At 39.0% G+C, this 19,143-nt stretch overlaps 1 protein-coding gene and 1 pseudogene across 1 annotated transcript; one reads left to right on the forward strand and one right to left on the reverse strand.

The window, feature by feature from the left end:
• LOC141641132 (uncharacterized) overlaps nucleotides 1-19,143 on the forward strand; it is a 225,159-nt pseudogene that overhangs the window by 102,572 nt on the left and 103,444 nt on the right.
• On the reverse strand, nucleotides 366-4,045 carry LOC141642866 (uncharacterized). Its single transcript, XM_074451834.1, has 7 exons — nucleotides 3,391-4,045; nucleotides 3,113-3,198; nucleotides 2,622-2,700; nucleotides 2,460-2,519; nucleotides 1,219-1,340; nucleotides 1,051-1,122; nucleotides 366-898 (listed from the first exon to the last, which is right to left on the reverse strand). Exons 1-7 carry the CDS (start codon nucleotides 3,769-3,771, stop codon nucleotides 796-798), a joined length of 903 nt encoding a protein of 300 aa, XP_074307935.1. The 5' UTR covers nucleotides 3,772-4,045; the 3' UTR covers nucleotides 366-795.

Raw genomic sequence — 19,143 nt, forward strand, 5'->3', positions numbered from 1 at the left:
CTCCTCGGCCTCCTCAGGTTGAGAATACCAATGCCCTTAAGTAATGCAATCTATTTTCCTGGTTTGCTGACGATATATATTGGTGTTTTGGGTATTATTTTTCTACTTGCTTTTAGGTTTGCATCTTGGAATGCTCTCTCCGTTTTTCTCTCCTTTTTTTTTAGGGAATCATCTTGGTAGGCTCTGACATTTCTTGCTCAATTGTAATGGCCAAAATTAACGGCGTTTCTTTTTTTTTTTTTTTTTTTTTTTTTTATTGAAGAGCCTATTCCTAGCTTATATACTCCCTCTATTGAAGCCAATGTCATACATTCGTTTAATATGTAACAGACGGAAATAAAACACATTGACCACAAGCTCAAATATGGCTGAAAAACTGAAACCTACAAAGAGAAGCATCTTTTTAATCAGTGTTATCTACATGAATGTCTCAACTTTATTGCATGTTGCAAATGATCGTTCCTAATAGAATATAATCCTAGAGAGCAATCTTAGAGAAACGACATTACAATTACTACTACAAGCTGCTCTTTAAAAACGATGGCTTGCTCACCCAACTGTTCAGAAGTACAAAAATCCACACTAGCTATACTATCATACAGACATACAGAACAATATGGTGCAACGCATTTAGCTCGGCAAGGTTCTTCAAGGGATCAAGGTTCTTCAAGGGCTGAGATTATGATGTCGCCATGTCGGGAACATCCCCAAAATACTTCAAAGACACCATTTATATCAAATCATTTATGGATACCCCTTCTAGCGATGATTTATAGCAAGATTTCTAGTCTTTTCTCAAATCTTGTGAACACTAAAACCCTCATCTTCTGTTGTCAGGTTCTCCTTCCAATTCTTGAATTCTGATCCACCGAACACGACTTGTTTTATGCCAACAAAGCTGTTAAGAATGAGATCATGCCTATGAAGTCGTATTCTGAGCCCTTGATAAAGGGAGTGCATTCAAGCGACTAGGATGGTATACTGGTTCAAATGTATCATAGCATGTAATAGCACCGATTTATTAAATGAACAGAAAATAGATAGACTTACTCTGAACTTATTTGCGTCAATCCATTTAATAGGACATCCAGGAGAAGAGGTTCACTTGTTCCGATATCAACCCTAGGCGCGTTATCAAATAGTATAAGGCTCACTTGCATTTCAGTTTGACAGGATAAACATCATACAAAAAGATGCTTTAATATTTGGACTTCATACCATATCCGTGCTAAATTGTCTTGGATCTCAAGATCTCCTATGTTATAAAAGGTGGCTGGTTCAACATTTGCTCCCTGAATAGCATCATAACTCGGTCTTTTGTCCGAAGAAGATTGAGATAACTACATTTAAGTCCGCAAAGTTTCAGCTTCCAAGAATAATCAACCATACAGGTAAAAGTTAACCATGAAACACATGAATCAATTACCAAAACAAAAACAAGAGAACATTCAAGAAACACAAGCAAAAATAAGACATTGTCATGAGCTAATCGTTGTACTCAGCTTGAAAATGGATAGCTGTTCATACACCCATTGAACATAGAAGTCTTCATAAATTAATTACTTAATTTCAAAAAGAGATGTTTAGCATTCTTCATAACAAAAATCCAAACTACCCACTTTCAAGTTTGGGTAAATCCAAATCAAACTACCATTTTATTTTTAGTGAAGAAAATGTCAACCTATGCTAATAAAATACCTATATATACTTATATAGTATACTAATACAACAACAACAACAACAACAACATTACCCTAGTGCCTCAATGGCTCCCGCAAATTGCGGGGTAAGGGGGGTCGGATGCACGCAGCCTTACCCTTGTGTTAGCAATACAAAGAGACTGTTTCCGAATGACCCAAGATGAAAATTGAGTCGAGAACTGCATTGAAGGACCGCTACTTCACAAAAGAAAGAATTGATTTATTCCATTATAATCCATAACCAAAGAGTAATGAGTCTTTGGCTCTATTGAAAATATGGAAAATTATAGTATACTAATAAAAAAAAAAAAAAAAAGTAATCCAAACAACACCTAATTTTGCTTGGTACTTTATCTATTTTGTAAATTAGTCACTATAAATGTCACCTTTTGTAATAGAATATTATTGTAAGTGATCAACACTGCTGATCGAGGGAGTGGAGATGACCAACACTGCTGGTCGACCACATCTCACACGCGGCTGTAAATGTTATGAGCCGGCTTGTAGAACCCTCGGGATCAGCTCGGTCAAAGTTTAGCTCGAGTTCGGTCAAATCTGATCCCAAGCCGGAGCCAATGACGTTAACACATAAAGGGATAGCTACATGGCATGCAAAAAAAAAAAAAAGATCCGTCTTTCCTAAATGCCTAACATTTCTGAAATCCGTGGTTTTCCCCCTTGGTTTTTCAGAATCCCAAATTAAAGGTCAATAGTATTCCCTGGAGAGATGGATTTGTAGATTTTGAATAGAAGTATTACCTGCATATTCAGTGAATTGCAGCCACCAAGACGTCCAATTATGTGCCATGATCGAATCATCTGGTTGGCAGCAAAAGAAACACCATTTTCAGGTTTAGGGACCATTCATCTAGCATCAGGTTATTCGTCTAGCATCATGCATTCTAGAGAAAGATTACTTACATCACAAATAAGGGAGACATCCTTCTGTAGAAGAGGGTTGTAAAATTCGAACCATATAAATGAGTTTGAGTAATCAAATCTGTCAACCAACAAAAATAGAAAAGATATAAAGAGTGTACAGTTGAAGACTAAGGATTCGGGCACGAAATGTAGGAAGGAAGAGAAAGAGAGATTTTCAAGTACGAAGTGAGATATACATAGTGCTAACTGCTAAAGGCCTCAAGAGATGTCAAGTTTCACAAGGAATACATTATCCAGTCCAGCAAAGCAAGGTTAACCCACTGCGGTTATAATTATGCAGTTTGATTAAGGAACCAGCGAGACAGAAAGAAGTACTGTCTAATATGTCTGAAGTCTCAACCATTAACTAGGCATTGCTTCAAGCAGTCAAAAAGCATTCTCGTATACAAAAATTGAATACACTAGAAATTCCTAGGAGCAGTTGTAAGCAGATAGAAGCATTATTAGCGATTGCAGAAAGACCAACTTACTTATTGAATGTAACTGTGATGGGCACTCCTGAACCTGTTTTGGTTTGCAGTATTCTGTTTCTTTTCTTCCTCAGCCTTTCTTCCATCTGAAAGTAACAGTTGATTTAGTAAGACAAAACAGAATATATATCATTCACATGAAGAGATAGATTAGATAACAAGGGAAAAAATGTGTTGATTTGAAGTCATGTTGATACAACACATAGGTCATAGTTAAGGGTGAGTAAGCGATATTGTTGTAGTCGTGATAATATCGAATCCATTGAATATAGACTTACTTTGGAGCGAGCTTTATCCGGGTCATCAAGACAAGTTCCAAGAATTTCAGCAATTTCGGGATCTTTATCATACTCTTTCTCTTCTCCTTTTTCCCTAAATCTCTTACGAGGTCCGTCGAGCTCATCGTCAAATTCAAACTCCTCGTCTTTTGCTTCAACTTCCTTATCCAAATTTTGAACCCTTGGATGTTGCTTACACCTTTGATTTAGGACTCTGCCACCCAAATCTTTGACCATGAAACTTGCAGGTTTCCAGAGTGGTCTCCGATTTGCATATGTTATTTTTGTCAACAGGGTGAAATTATAGGGCTCAAGAGAGGCTGAGCACGCCGCAGCCTTGGGTGGTTGTCCAATGCATCCGCCGTGGCATATAGTGAGCATCTCAACTAAGGGTATAATGCAGAATGCAAGCTATCAGAACTTTAGTGGTTACAAAACAAGAGGATTTTCTAAAATTGGGGGTATCAACCAAATTAATGGCAAATTTCTAAATTGGAGATATGAGTTGAGCTAATAAATAAGTAACATAAACAGAATTGATGAAAGGTAAAAGGAATTAGTGTGACAAATTGAGGAGAGCCGGACGAGCTGGTTGAACCAAATCAATGCTGCACTCAGATAGCTCACCGGAAGGGGAAGAGAAAAATGATACTACATCATATTTAATGACTTTTTGAGTTTTTGTGTATTTTTTTCCGAGTATTATAAAGTTTATAAATTATATTTTAGTTTTATGATGTCAAAAATTAAATCTTTTTGAGTTTATATGTAATTTTTTTGAGTTATAATGTAACGTTTTGATATTAAAGTTTAAGTAAATAAACTCAAAAACTTTAAAATAAAACTCAAAAATTTTAGATTAAAACTCAAAAACTTTATATTAATGCTCAAAAACTATAACATCTGATTTACTACATCAGATGTATAATCCACTTACTGGAAGGGGAAGCTTAAGTTTTTTTTTTTTTTTTTTTTTTTTTTTTTTTTTTTGATGAAGATAGTAAACTAGGTCAATAGAAGTTGACCCATAATATACTCACGGATAGGAGTGATAAACGAAAAACAAAATCTTCCAAATTACCCAGAGTAACGTAAGAAAACAAGGGAAACAAAGCCCCAAAAAGAAGGCTCTCTATTGTAATATAGGAGTTAGTTATAGGTATTCTGTTATGATTAACTAACCCCAAATTAACCACAATTAGTTAGCTAATTAAGCTATGGTTAGGAAGTGAATGTCGGTTAAGAGTTGTTATAAATATCAAACAAACTCAATCATTGTAATAGCATCTGATATTTGAATAATTCTATAATCAATAACAAATATACAAAGTTTCTCATTCAACTATAATATACAAACATCATATTACGATTGTTACATATCCATTATACATTCAATCTATATTCATATCTTCATCTTTCCTCTTCGTATCTTCATCCTTGATTTCACATCTTCATCAGCAATCTTACAACTTCCTTGATCATCATGTTCACAGTCACCTGATTCAATATGGTATCAGTTTATAGTCTTATTATGATTCTGGGATTTCTGGGTCTGTTTCTTGCTTGAATATATCAGGAAATAGAGGTATATCTTCAAAAACGCTTCCGCACTTATTTTACAGTTCTTTCATTCCTACAGTTATTGATATCATCATTTTTTCTCATCTGTTATAAACATGCCTGAGATAACTTCTTCTGAAACCAATTTTGACTATTATGATGACCCCTTATATTTGTCTTCCTCTGTTCAACCAAATACTACTTTATCTTCCTTTCTTTCTGAGGGTCATGATTTCATGGGCTGGAAACGTGAGGTTCTTATATCCTTAGTTGCTAAGAACAAGGATGGTCTGTTAGATGGTACATGTCCCATTCCCCCCTCCACTGACAAACGTCATAGATAGTGGAAGAGGTGTGATTTTATGGTCATGAGGTGGATATCAAATTCGTTGGATAAGAAAATTAGGGAGAATTTTAAATATGTGAGTACATCAAGAGAATTTTGGTCTGAGTTGGTTGAAAGATTTGGTCAATGTAATGCCTTAGAAGTTTACCAGTTAACTAAAGATTTAGGAGATGTTGCACAAACAAATCTTTCCCTTGTTGAGTATTATAGTAAGATGAAGAATTTATTGGAAACCCTGGATTCTCTTGATCCATTACCTACATGCTCCTATGGCAAAATTGATTTGTGCTCATGTGCTTTGGTCAAGAAGATGATTGACAGGGAAAACAATGCCAAGATCATATAATTTCTCTTGAATTTGAACAGCAGTTATGATGGGGTTCGTACTCAGATCCTATCTTTAGAATCATTGCCTTCTATCAACAAGGTCTTAGCCTTGTTGCAGAATATAGAAAGGCAGAAACAGATCACTGAGACTGTGTCTACCTTAACATACCCCAGTGCCTATGCCAGTTTTACGCAGTCTGATCAGAAGAAGGTTTTTCAGAATACCAGAAATGTTGCATCTGGGCCTGACAGTGATAAACATTGTGACCATTGCAACAGGTTTGGGCATACCAGAGAGACATGTTTTGGTCTAACTAAATGCCCACACTGTAACAAGACAGGTCACAATCCTGCAAATTGTTTTCTGATTAGAGGTTTTCTTGGTGATAGGCAAAGGGTAAGGATAAGGTACCTTATAAGTGTTAGGTTCTTTAACCCTCTTATTAGACATTTCTAATGTAGATCTAAGTTACTAATTAATTTAGATGTGAAGAATCTAGTTGCATGCAAACAAAATAAGAGTAAAAAGAGAAAACGATTTTTCCTTACATTTATATGAGACGGAAATATGGGCACATCGATGGACTCCTTCCAACCTTGTTCTTGAGCTATGAATATAAGGATGATCCTCCAAGTTTCAAAGTAGAAACTCTCCTTTTAATTGCACCCATTAGATTTAATGAACAAATTTTGAACATAAAAACTATTTGTATGGAAGGCGGAGAGTAAGGTTTTTGAGCATGAGCATTAGATTAAATAAGAGAACTTATTCTCTTCTTTTATGGGAGGGTGGCCGGTTTGTAGAGCATAGGGAAGGCAATTCCCTTTTACTTTTTGTCTTACCCAAATAATAGGCTAGCTTATGTGTGTTTAGGTAATCATGGTGTCTTTTTTATGAAAAAGAACAACCATCATCACCATAAAACACCTACCCAAAACCGGCCCCCATAAGATAAAATGGACTTTCATTTTATTTTTGTAGTTTGTCAAATGTAATAGGTAGGTCATGTGACATGTAACATGTCATTAGACATTTTAATGCATATTTAACAAATTAAATATCATTCTAAATTAAATAAATTACATTTAACAAATTAATAAGTAATTCATAATTACATGTATATAAAATGGGTCACATTAAGTCTAGTTAATATAATCTACAACATTTTGCAATTATGATTAACAAATTGTTCTTATCTCCAATGTTTCATAAACATTAATCAATTTTAGTAATATAACATATTAATTACTAAATTGAATCTTATTTAATCACATTACAATAAGATATATAACTCTCACTCATTGATAAAAAATTTGTTCAATTTAAGGATTTAATTAATCTGTATTGACATACAATCAATTAACTTATCAGTTAAGGGAATTGTCCTATAGGTGTGACCTTCAGGGATCAACTGATCACCATCGTCAAACGACAGTAACGTCAAACTCTAGTCAGCCAATCGTTACCGATTAATGTTGATCAGTTGACAATATATTGAATCATCCCTTGTGTATTCTTAATATGAGATTTAAATATGTGATCGCACTATTGTTGAGGACACATATTCCAACAATCTCCCACTTGTCCGAGACAAATGTGCGTCACCAATTCTCTTGTCCTATTACATCTCCCACTCAATGCAAGGTGTCTTGCAGGTCGTACTTGCATGTGATCATATCTAGAGTGGTTTCCTCGATCTGGAGAGTAACTGTTTGACCAGAATTATCTGCCGTAGATACCTTCCTAGCGTGCCCACGCATTTCCAGTTCACTACTCCTCGAGTGGCCCTGAGATTTAGATAACCTTGACAAGGGGTTGGACAATTCCTATCACAATGCTCCCTTTGTTCAGCCACAGTTCATGATGACCCAAAAGATGCCCATTTGCACTCCATTTTCGGAAGTCGTGGAGCAAAAATCAAAGCCAACCGGAAACTATGCCAACTTCGGCGAACAGGCTCTAGTCAAAGAATCGACTAAAAAAAATACTATAATAGCTCTCGCCACGACCAGGCTATATAAAAATTACCAGAACTCTATAAGCGGTCACTGCCCGACAGAGGGTCCCATACAGTCTGCCTATGTGATCGACTAGTCATCTCTTATGACCCTATGTCACTTGAACTTGCCATCAATCGACTCACATTCTAGTCACTAGGAGACGTCACCTCATATAAGTGACTAGGGGCCAATACTATGTTAATCCAGTTCACTTGAATAGGGTTCAACGTTGTCCTTACAACCTATTTGGATATAACAAAGTAATATAAAAGAGTTTTAAAATAAAACTCAAACGATAAATGCGATTATCACATATGAACAATCAATACAATATTAATGCTTCATATCTCATAATCTTAAGAATATAAAATCCATGTTACTTCATGGTGGTTTGGTCAAACTTGCAATAAAAGCTTGGTTAGAGGATATATAATATAATCCACTCATCCCAACTTCATTAAATTGCAATTTCCTTCCTTCGATGTAATCTTTTAATTACATGTATTTTCTAAGGACATATCTAGACTTGAATCTAGGCTTGGGCTCTTTTACTTGAAAGATGCTCCCACTGTTATCATATAACTTGTGATAAGATCCATGGTTTAAAGGATTTACTTTTAGACCCTTTATAATCCATCTTATCCCTACCACAAAGTACTCAGACTCTATTTGTAGAATTCACAATGACTGACTTTTCAAGGTTGTTCTCACTATTCGTACTCCTGACAATTGACTACAAGATCGGCCTAAGAAACTTGAGCTTACCCTTAACACAAAACTCCATGTTTCTATAAAAGATAAGTACGAATCCTTATTTCTTCTCAAGAACTCAAGGATGTATCTAGTGTCTATCCATTGACCCTCACATGGATTGACTTGTCTTGCTTAAAGTATACAATTTATCAGTGCTTGCGCATATCTTAGCACATTAGGTCGATCGGATGGCGGAAACATTGGGAATCGATTTCATGCGTTCAACAATTCAAGATTCAGTGGATAACTGTGATTCGGATCAAAGTAATCCCACAATCCATTGGAATAAAATCCCTCTTAGATTTATCCATGCTGAAATCATGAAGAATCTTATTAAAATAGGACTTTGACTTAATGCCAATATCCTTTTCGATATATCTCCATAGATCCGGATATCTAATATGCGATGTGCCTCACCTGAATCTTTCATCTGGAAATGATTTTCCAACCACCCCTTTACAGAGGCAAGCATCAGTACATCATTCCCAATGAGTATTATGTGAAGACAATTTTTGCTCCCACTAAACCTTATGTGTAAACATGGTTCTTCGACACATCGAGTGAAACCATCTCTATTATCACATGAACTAAAAATAAGCTCCCACTAAACTTCATGTATAATTATGGTTCTTTGAAAAATCAAATGCAACCATTCTCTATTATCACATGACTAGGAAAAATGATTTTTACAATCTTTTAATGCTTTGCTTAAAACCACATATGGATCCCTTAAGCTTACTTAGCATGTTAGAATTCTCAGACTTAAACCTAAGATTAGTGTCACACACACATCCTCTTCTAAATACCTATTTAGAAAAGCGGTTTAACATCACTTGCCATGTTTCATCAAAATGAAATGCGTCAATTACTAACATGATTTGGTTGGATTAACACCACCATGTTCATCTACACTATTCTGTACTTGAAAGCTTTACTTCAAAGAGACCAATATCTTAAAGTAATTACTCTTAGCTTTGCGTATAAAATCTATCACGGATTGTAAAACCAAGATTTCTTTGCAATAAATTCCGATTTGGATCACTAGCAACAATTCACTCAACAGATAATAGTTCTATTACTTTATAAAAGCAACTCTATTTATAACATGTGGATGACTTTCTAGAACATTTTCTCCTGTCATTATTCTACAAAATAAGTTTGTAGCGAATTTTCTCCCACTCTATCTTTTTAGAAATACACCTATTTTCCAAGTAGATAGCTTTAGGAGCGATGATGCGTGTATTTTATATAAGGTTTTTACCTCATTTTTTACACGCATTTCTATATTATTTATGTAGCATCTAGCTAAAAATACCCCCGAATGTTCTACTTTGGTTGGTCTTGTGTAAATTGCAGGTACGGACCAGAAAGGAGCAAAACCGAGCCTAAACTTGTCTCATTTGCATGCATTTGTTGAGAATAAGGAATCGGAGCTCGGAAACCATCACTTGAAAACGCATGAGCTGACTTCGGAAGGCGCCAAGGGGTCCTATGTGCTAATATAGCTCGATCGGCTAACTATTTAGTCGATCGAATGCTTTATCCATCGTAGATTCACTCGATCGAGCTGTTATTGTAACACCCCCATATTCAGAGGAGCCTTAACTAGGCCTTCCTTAGCATATAAGGGCGTTACCATCTCGGTTTCCCGAGGATAGTAATAATCAAATGTCGATAAAAGAACTATTATATTGTATTACAAGCGATTTAAACCAACAAACGTTATGAAAGATACAACTCAAAGACTACTCGCTATGACTAGCGAATCTCGTGAAGACTCATCCCTGCCCGGACACCAGCTATCAACAACATCAACACCTGCTAAGACCGACTGCTCACCATAAGGGATCACGGCAGACACATAACAAACAAAACAACCACACAAGGTCAGTACTGAGACAAGATACAACAAGAGCAACTACAATTATCAACACAATACAAGCTATAAATCTCAGACACAATCACAACAACCCAACCAACTCCATCACTGACTGTCCACTGGACCAGCCCTGCCAGTGGGGGACCGCAACCGTTCCCACCTAAGCCCCGCTCATCATATCGAGCGACAACCCTGCTCATTAATGTGCACATCCCCTTCCGTGGCGGGTTCCACGAAGGGCGAAACTAGGGCGTGAAGCCACTCCCGCAAGTGACTCCACTCAGCCGAGAACGCATCTCGAGAACTAAAGACCACAACACAATCACCATCACTATCAACACCATGCCATTACGATACTAAGCAATCCCAAAACAATCACAACGACCGACACGCTAGACCATCTACAGAAACTGAGTAGGCGAACCTACCTTTAAGCAACTGCAACCAATCCATGCCCACATATAACATATCCAAAGAATCAAGCAAAGCCTATAAGCACAACACAATTATCTATTACTAACAAGCAAACCCTAACAAGAAAGAACAAGGACACGGATGATGATTATGACATACCTATAGGAGAAAACTCAAAAAAAAGACCGCTACCCGACACAAATGACGCTCTCCTAAGGCACAAGGATCGTCAAAAGGCTTCCATGGAGGTTTTGAGGTGAAGGGAAGGGAAAGGGGCGACTGAAGGATAGGAGGAAAGTGGCGGAAGTGATTTGCGGATTTAACAAAACGCGATATAAAACCCTCGCTGAAAACTCGGTACTCGATCGAGTACCCAACATACTCGATCGAGTGGCCCCCTACTCGATCGAGTAACCTAGCTACTCGATCGAGCAGCCTCTACTCTATCGAGTACCACTCTTAACACGCAACTCAAGATGGTTTGGCACGCCTTTCTAAGGCTACTCCCGTTCCCAAGGTCAGTCAACGCTGGTCAAAGGGTCCCTAAAAGGGCGGGTATTACAGTCTTCCCCCCTTAAAAGAACTTCGTCCCCGAAGTTCAACTCACCTATCTCACGCACAAGACACGCAAAAACACGACATTACCAACTCCCTACTAAAACCACTGCTCCCTGGAAATACCATTCCCCCCGCATGTCATCATCATCACCGTCTACGCTCTATACCTATCGACTCTTACAACTATCATGCAAGCATTATCACCGCTAATTGTCACCCTACATGTATGCATCAATTCTTACTAATTATTATATATCAAACATCGACCTTGCCATACGGGCCAACACAAACGACCATCACTCATCATATGATAACGACTATCAACCCGAATCGTATCTTATATCAACCTCATACTGCACAATTAACACCACTGTGTTACTCAATTCATTCTATTACGACGCATCGCGCCGAGATAAAACTCTTTATGACGGTCCTTTGCAACGTACTATCATTTTCACTTCAACGCATGAATTACTCAATAAACTAAGGTAACCAATTACACTTCATACAAGTAAAGTAACCAAGGTACTAGAAAATTTTGCAATTAAGCAACAAAACATTATAGGCAAACAAAACATAATTTCAAAATCAGCCTTTTTATTTCGCGACATTACTCTTCCCCTCTAAAAAGGAACTTCGTCCCCGAAGTTCACCAGCGAGATTACAACACACATTACGTATTACTTGATTCCTAACATGTAATGGAAACACATTATTTACCATGGACATTACTCGCTAAGCATACACTCATTAAATTATGAATCCTATACATACATTGGGACAACTCGCCGCTGTCTCTAAAGTACATTAATATCATATGCACAAACGTAGGAAGAAATGTAATTTCAATGAATGAATGGTAATATGGCATATGTAATATTAAAACAATCAAGAAACCGTCACCACGTCACTAATTGTGACAAATGTGCACATAAGACCGGAACTTGACTTCCAATATATAAAATTAACGGTTCATAGGTGTTACTACGTACTAATAACCACATTAAACATCAAACTTGCGATTATAAAACAATTGAACATTTTTAATTTTCGAAAACCTCCTGTAACAGTGCTACTCGATCGAGTATGTAGCGGTACTCGATCGAGTGCCATGCTACTCGATCGAGTGTCTTGGCTACTCGATCGAGTAGCCTACAGGTCAGAATGCTTTTTATCCCACTTTCCTGCAGCTACTCGATAGAGTACGAGGTACTCTGTCGAGTACCTACAGGCCAAGGTGCCTTATAAAACTTGTCGTAACCTCACATACGTAAACATAGTTGTCATATAACTTGAGTCGGGATGATTTCCCGACACCCAAAACAGTCCTGCAACATAGTTAAGTGACAAATCCGGCCTTATGGCCAACAATACAAGTTCAAAATCAAAGTCTCAACGAAAACAACTACGAAAGTCTAACCACACAACTAATCACTAAAATCAACTACCATCAACAAAGATAAAACAAGGAGTATCACTCCTGCTGCTGCTGCTGCTGCTCCACCATCACCTCGTCATCACCACCACCTCCGGAAGTACCCGCTCCTGATGACCCAATCCCCGCATCCACTCCTGCTCCTGCTCCTGGGCCCACGTACCATGGAGTCAAGCCGCCGTAGGCAAAGGACTGAGGTGTCCCCCACGTCGATTGATCCTCCCCGTAGGAATGGAAAACCCCTGTGTAGTCCCCAACTCCACTCCACCACACCGGATGCGGTCCCTCGGTCCCTATTCCCCGAGCGTACGCCATCTCGTGCATGTTCCGGAGTGTCAAGGTGGATGACACTCTCTCCGCCAAGTAGCTAGATCGCGTCTCCGGGGTGTCGAGGTAAGGGTAGCACGGAAAAGGCTGCTGCTGTGGTGCCACCGGTCGTGGCCTAGTCTCCGAGGTCCTCTCCCTCACTCGACGGGGTCCTCTCCCCAACCTAGGTCTCTCCACCGCCACGACCGACGCATTCTCGCCCTTCTTCGGCTCTGACATCACCTCGAGAATCGTGTCGTCGATGAGGTAGGTCTGCAAATGGCGGGGTCTATCATCCTCCTCCTCCTCCTCCTCATCATCGGAGTCCACCGTCACTACCGCCGGCTCTAAGGGCTCCGTGGGTGGGAGGTGCTCGGGAGCTGGAATCTTCATCCAACTCACGCCCCACACCCTCCAAGCTAGGCTACCGTCAGCCAAAGTCCTCAACCATTTCAGTCGAGATAGTAGTCACGATCCACGGTGGGCACCGGGTAACTAGAGGCACGTACTCGAAGAAGCCTCGAAAGAGGTTAGCTTTTCGATTAACCGAGTGGCGATGGCGCCACAACTCAAGTATCGGGAAGAGGCAGTGGCCATCAAGGCAAGGGCAGCGCAAACCATCGAAGGAGCATTAAAGACCACTTTCCCGGTCCGCTCCGGTTCAAGTAAGACATCGAAGTAACACCTCATGGTTGTTCACCATCGATATTCGGTCGATCATAAAGGAGGTTCGAGAGAGAACGGAGAAAGATCCTCAATGTGACATGCTTTGAACGTCATTAATCAAAGATGTTACTCGAGGTAGGAGCCGGTTTCCCGGTCGGACACGGCATTAGGCGGCATACACCGCACTCAAAGCGGGGATATCGGTGATGGAGTCCTTGGGAGGCTTGGCCAACCCAAGGTGAGAAGGAAATTGGTCCATAGAAAGCAAGAAACTAGTGTTCATCAATCGAAACTCAACGGTCCGCCAGCCGGGGTCATAGATAAAAGAGCTCATAAACTCCAAGGTAAGAAAAGGATAAGAGTGTTTCCTCAGCCTATACAAACCCATAAGGCCCAAGGTCTCAAAAATGTGACGGACATCCGTCTCTATCTCCAAATCCTCAAACAAAGTAGTGTCTATACACCTTGTAGGTCTCATTTTGCGTTTTTGTAAGGCTACAAAACGCTCTCTCTCGCTTGAAATCAACAAAAACAACGAAGGGTACTGAACTGCGGGTACCACAGTCCACTCCCTTCCCCCATCTCAGTGGGTTACCCCTCCCCGTTTACTTTGGCGGGTTCCTATGTTCGATCTCGGATCTGTTTTGGCATATGTTCAAACAAACTTGTATAAACATGCAAACATTTACTTCACGTAATTCGGACTTTACCCATTCAGCTAGGCATACAAATTTCACCCACAAATTTGACATGTGAAGCACATAATTCACGCTATTAACCTTGAATATTAAGCTATGTACACACATTCACCAACAGTTTTCCAAATTTGACATACAAGCTCAGTTTACCACTACTCATAAGCCACGGTTGTGAAAGATTTATCATGGTGATTACACATGCTCAACAAATTCTAATACTCTAGCATGATTCTAAAGGTTGTTCCAAACACACTTCTAATCACATGTGAGGCATTCTTACTAGTTCATGGAAAAAAAAATAACTTAGAACATATCATTATCACCCTTCAATATTATGAACAACAACTCAATTAAAATTTTCAGACGGTCTTTACGGCTGTGATAATTTTGGCTTATTTTTCATCAATTATCGTCTCTATTATCATATTGAAGTTCAATCTTCACTTAAACAGTCATATACCATACCAAATTCCAATTATAAATCACGAATTTCCACTTGGGGCACTTTTAAGATGGAGTTTTTAAGGCAACTTTCTAAGATGAAAATCATCAAAATTCATTCTCCAATGTGATATAAACAAGGTATAGTACTCAATTTCATCATCCAATCCGTGTAAAATACCTAAAAATCGATTTTGATTTCGTAAACCCTAGAAATCACGATTTCAATTTTGCAATTTCTAATCTTATTTACAACAATTAATCACCAACAAACATGGAAAGAAGTCATGTGAATCATATTTCAACTATTAAAAGCAACAACCTACCCATGTGAATCGAAAATTTCAGATTATTTCACTATCCTAACACATTCAAAACAATAAATCATGTAAATTAGGAAGAAAAGCATACCTTAATTGAGTAACAAAGTAAAGAAACGAAATTATACAAAGAAATTAACCCCAAGAATCACCACTAACCCAAGAGTAAGAGAGATTTTGAGAGGATTTTGAGAGGAAACAAGCTTTAGGGCTCGAAATATAGAGGATGAATGGGAAGAAATAGAAAGAATAAGGGTTTTATGAAACCCGTAAGTCTTACTGTACAGTAACCTACTCGATCGAGTGCCTAGGGTACTCGATCGAGTACCACCATACTCGATCGAGTAGGAGCTAATTCGTCGAGTATCTGCAGGAATTTTTCCCACATCCCGACGTCATAGCTTCCTAACTAGATCGAGTGAGGTCTACTCGGTCTAGTAAGCACTCGCACTCGGTCAAGTATAGTTAAGTACTCGGTTAGAAATACTAAGTAACTTGAAGATTCCTGCAAAACAACATTGCGTGTCGATTCCAAACTAAGTTCGGAATGCGGCACGAATTATCACATTCCAGAACGGATTACAATCACTATCACGCAAAATGCAATTCTCAACGAATAAGATGCACGTCACATTACGCTATACAAGTTACCCAACTCGGTTTACCTGCCACCGAATTATTTATAAACATAATCATGCCATCATATTACACTTAAACTTACTTTACATGTTACTACTAAACTCGTATCCACTTCAATTTGAAGCGTATAATTAACTTCAATTCCTTCTTTCACACATCACATTAATGCATACTCTTCATAACAAATTAATCTATCATGTTCTACATTCAATCATACTCAAATCATCTTGTACAAATCAATTATTACACAGCGGAAATTTCGGCCAACAATAAGGCATAAACGTATCACTATATGCTATGCTTCAAATTACAACTCGACTATTCTATAACTACCATCATAGCAATTACGGTAGGATTATAAACTCGTATATGACTACCGTCATCATCAACTTACAGCAATCACCAACATGTTCATCCTTCTATTATAGCGTACACATTCACATTCCCACGCATTTCTATCGAATAGACCTTTGTCACGTATCTCAAAATCATCTTAGAAGCTCACTAATCATGCCCACACTTCACTAAACATGGCCCATATACAGCTATCACATCCCTATTAACGCTAACTAAGGCTCAACTACAGGTAGTTCCGACACAATTAGCATACACGTCACACATATACAAACGGACTCCACATTCCCGTATCCTGTGACTGGCTTAAGCATCATGGGGCCAAGATTTTGAAATGAGGGCGCCTACTCACCCAAAACCTAGCATCAGCTGGGGCTCCCATTACACATACACCAGGTTCATTTTATTAGACTCACTACGTTCATTATGTTCATTTGTTACAGGTTCCAAAATCGTCGCTCTGATACCACTTTGTAACACCCCCCATATTCAGAGGAGCCTTAACTAGGCCTTCCTTAGCATATAAGGGCGTTACCATCCCGGTTGCCCGAGGATAGTAATAATCAAATGTCGATAAAAGAACTATTATATTGTATTACAAGCGATTTAAACCAACAAACGTTATGAAAGATACAACTCAAAGACTACTCGCTATGACTAGCGAATCTCGTGAAGACTCATCCCTGCCCGGACACCAGCTATCAACAACATCAACACCTGCTAAGACCGACTGCTCACCATAAGGGATCACGGCAGACACATAACAAACAAAACAACCACACAAGGTCAGTACTGAGACAAGATACAACAAGAGCAACTACAATTATCAACACAATACAAGCTATAAATCTCAGACACAATCACAACAACCCAACCAACTCCATCACTGACTGTCCACTGGACCAGCCCTGCCAGTGGGGGACCGCAGCCGTTCCCACCTAAGCCCCGCTCATCATATCGAGCGATAACCCTACTCATTAATGTGCACATCACCTTCCGTGGCGGGTTCCACGAAGGGCGAAACTAGGGCGTGAAGCAACTCCTGCAAGTGACCCCACTCAGCCGAGAACGCATCTCGAGAACCAAAGACCACAACACAATCACCATCACTATCAACACCATGCCATTACGATACTAAGCAATCCCAAAACAATCACAACGACCGACACGCTAGACCATCTACAGAAACTGAGTAGGCGAACCTACCTTTAAGCAACTGCAACCAATCCATGCCCACATATAACATATCCAGCAATCAAGCAAAGCCTATAAGCACAACACAATTATCTATTACTAACAAGCAAACCCTAACAGTAAAGAACAAGGACACGGATGATGATTATGACATACCTATAGGGAGAAAACTCAGCAAAAGACCGCTACCCGACACAAGTGACGCTCTCCTAAGGCACAAGGATCTTCAAAAGGCTTCCATGGAGGTTTTGAGGTGAAGGGAAGGGAAAGGGGCGACTGAAGGATAGGAGGAAAGTGGCGGAAGTGATTTGCGGATTTAACAAAACGCGATATAAAACCCTCGCTGAAAACTCGGTACTCGATCGAGTACCCAATATACTCGATGGAGTGGCCCCCTACTCGATCGAGTAACCTAGCTACTCGATCGAGTAGCCTCTACTCTATCGAGTACCACTCTTAACACGCAACTCAAGATGGTTTGGCACGCCTTTCTAAGGCTACTCCCGTTCCCAAGGTCAGTCAACGCTGGTCAAAGGGTCCCTAAAAGGGCGGGTATTACAGTTATGATGCTCAATCGGTAGGGCTGATACAAGAAGTACTCAATCGAACTCCATTTCTGTTCGATCGAGAGGAATTGCTGGATATGTCCTCGATCGAGTGGTTTCATTCTACTCGATCGAGAGGTTTTACCTTGTATGTGTGTTTTTATCTTATTTCGAGTTGGGCTTTGTAATTAGGATTTAAGCTAGGTTAAGTAGTACGTGATACGGCTTCTTCATCATCGCTCATACCTCGACATTATTTTCTCTCTCTCGATTCTCTACTCTCTCATACTCTTGCTCTAGAAATTTTGCTTGGATCTAAAACTTGTAATCGGTAACATCCTTCTTTCTTTATTCTTAGTTATTCATTGCTCTTTATTTATTTATTTCTTTACCTTCACTTGTTATTATCAATCTTTCATTGCTTTGTTATTATGTTGAATTTCTCTTGCTTATGTGTGATTGTTGCTACCCCGATAATTATGCATAGCTAAATTCCCTTGCTAAGACATAGAGGAGCCATGATTCTAAGGGAATGGTAAATTGAATTATTAGGTTTATTGCTAGTTTAATCTATGTTGTTAATCGCTGCTATTAATTGTTCTTGTCTAATTGAGTCGATGCAATTAGTTAATAAATCTTACTAAGCTTTGACCTAGATCGGAAGATTGGAAAGGGTGAGACTCGTAGCGAACATTAAGGCACATTAGTGAGGGCGGAAGCTAAGCTGATTGTGTTCTAGGGCGAATTGAGACCGGAAGGAGATATTCACTGCTCCATAGATTATACTTGCATTGACCTGAGACTTAGATTGCATGACTAAAGAATCATGGTGAACCGATTGTCTTAGCTATTTTCTCTCTACTTGTTTAATTTCTACTCCCTTGCTTTCTTCCTCTTTCTTGATCTCGTTAGATTAGAATAAACTATTCAAACCCCCCAGAACTGGTTACCTAGACGGACTTAATTCAGGCTGACATTTTCCCATCTCCATGTGGAGATAAACCCTACTTACTACTAGCTTCTGTTAGTGTATCTAGGTTTTATTTTTGGTACCTGACGACGGTATCAAATTTTGGCGCCGTTGCCGGGGAGGTGGCGTAAGTTTGTAGCTTTTATTAAGTTTATCTCTCGTCCCAAGGAATTTATTCCTTGAGACTGATCTCATATTTTTGCAAGTTCTTGATTAGTTTTGCAGGGTATCTGTTCCAGAAGAGAACATTGTCGTACCCGCTTCACTGTAAATTCTATCTGCTAGGATGCCGAATATAGCCAGTCATTCAGAGCCTACGGTGGATTCGCTTCCAAAAGGTTTCATTC

Source organism: Silene latifolia, chromosome 2 (genome assembly GCF_048544455.1).
Source record: "Silene latifolia isolate original U9 population chromosome 2, ASM4854445v1, whole genome shotgun sequence".
Classification (NCBI taxonomy): domain Eukaryota; kingdom Viridiplantae; phylum Streptophyta; class Magnoliopsida; order Caryophyllales; family Caryophyllaceae; genus Silene; species Silene latifolia.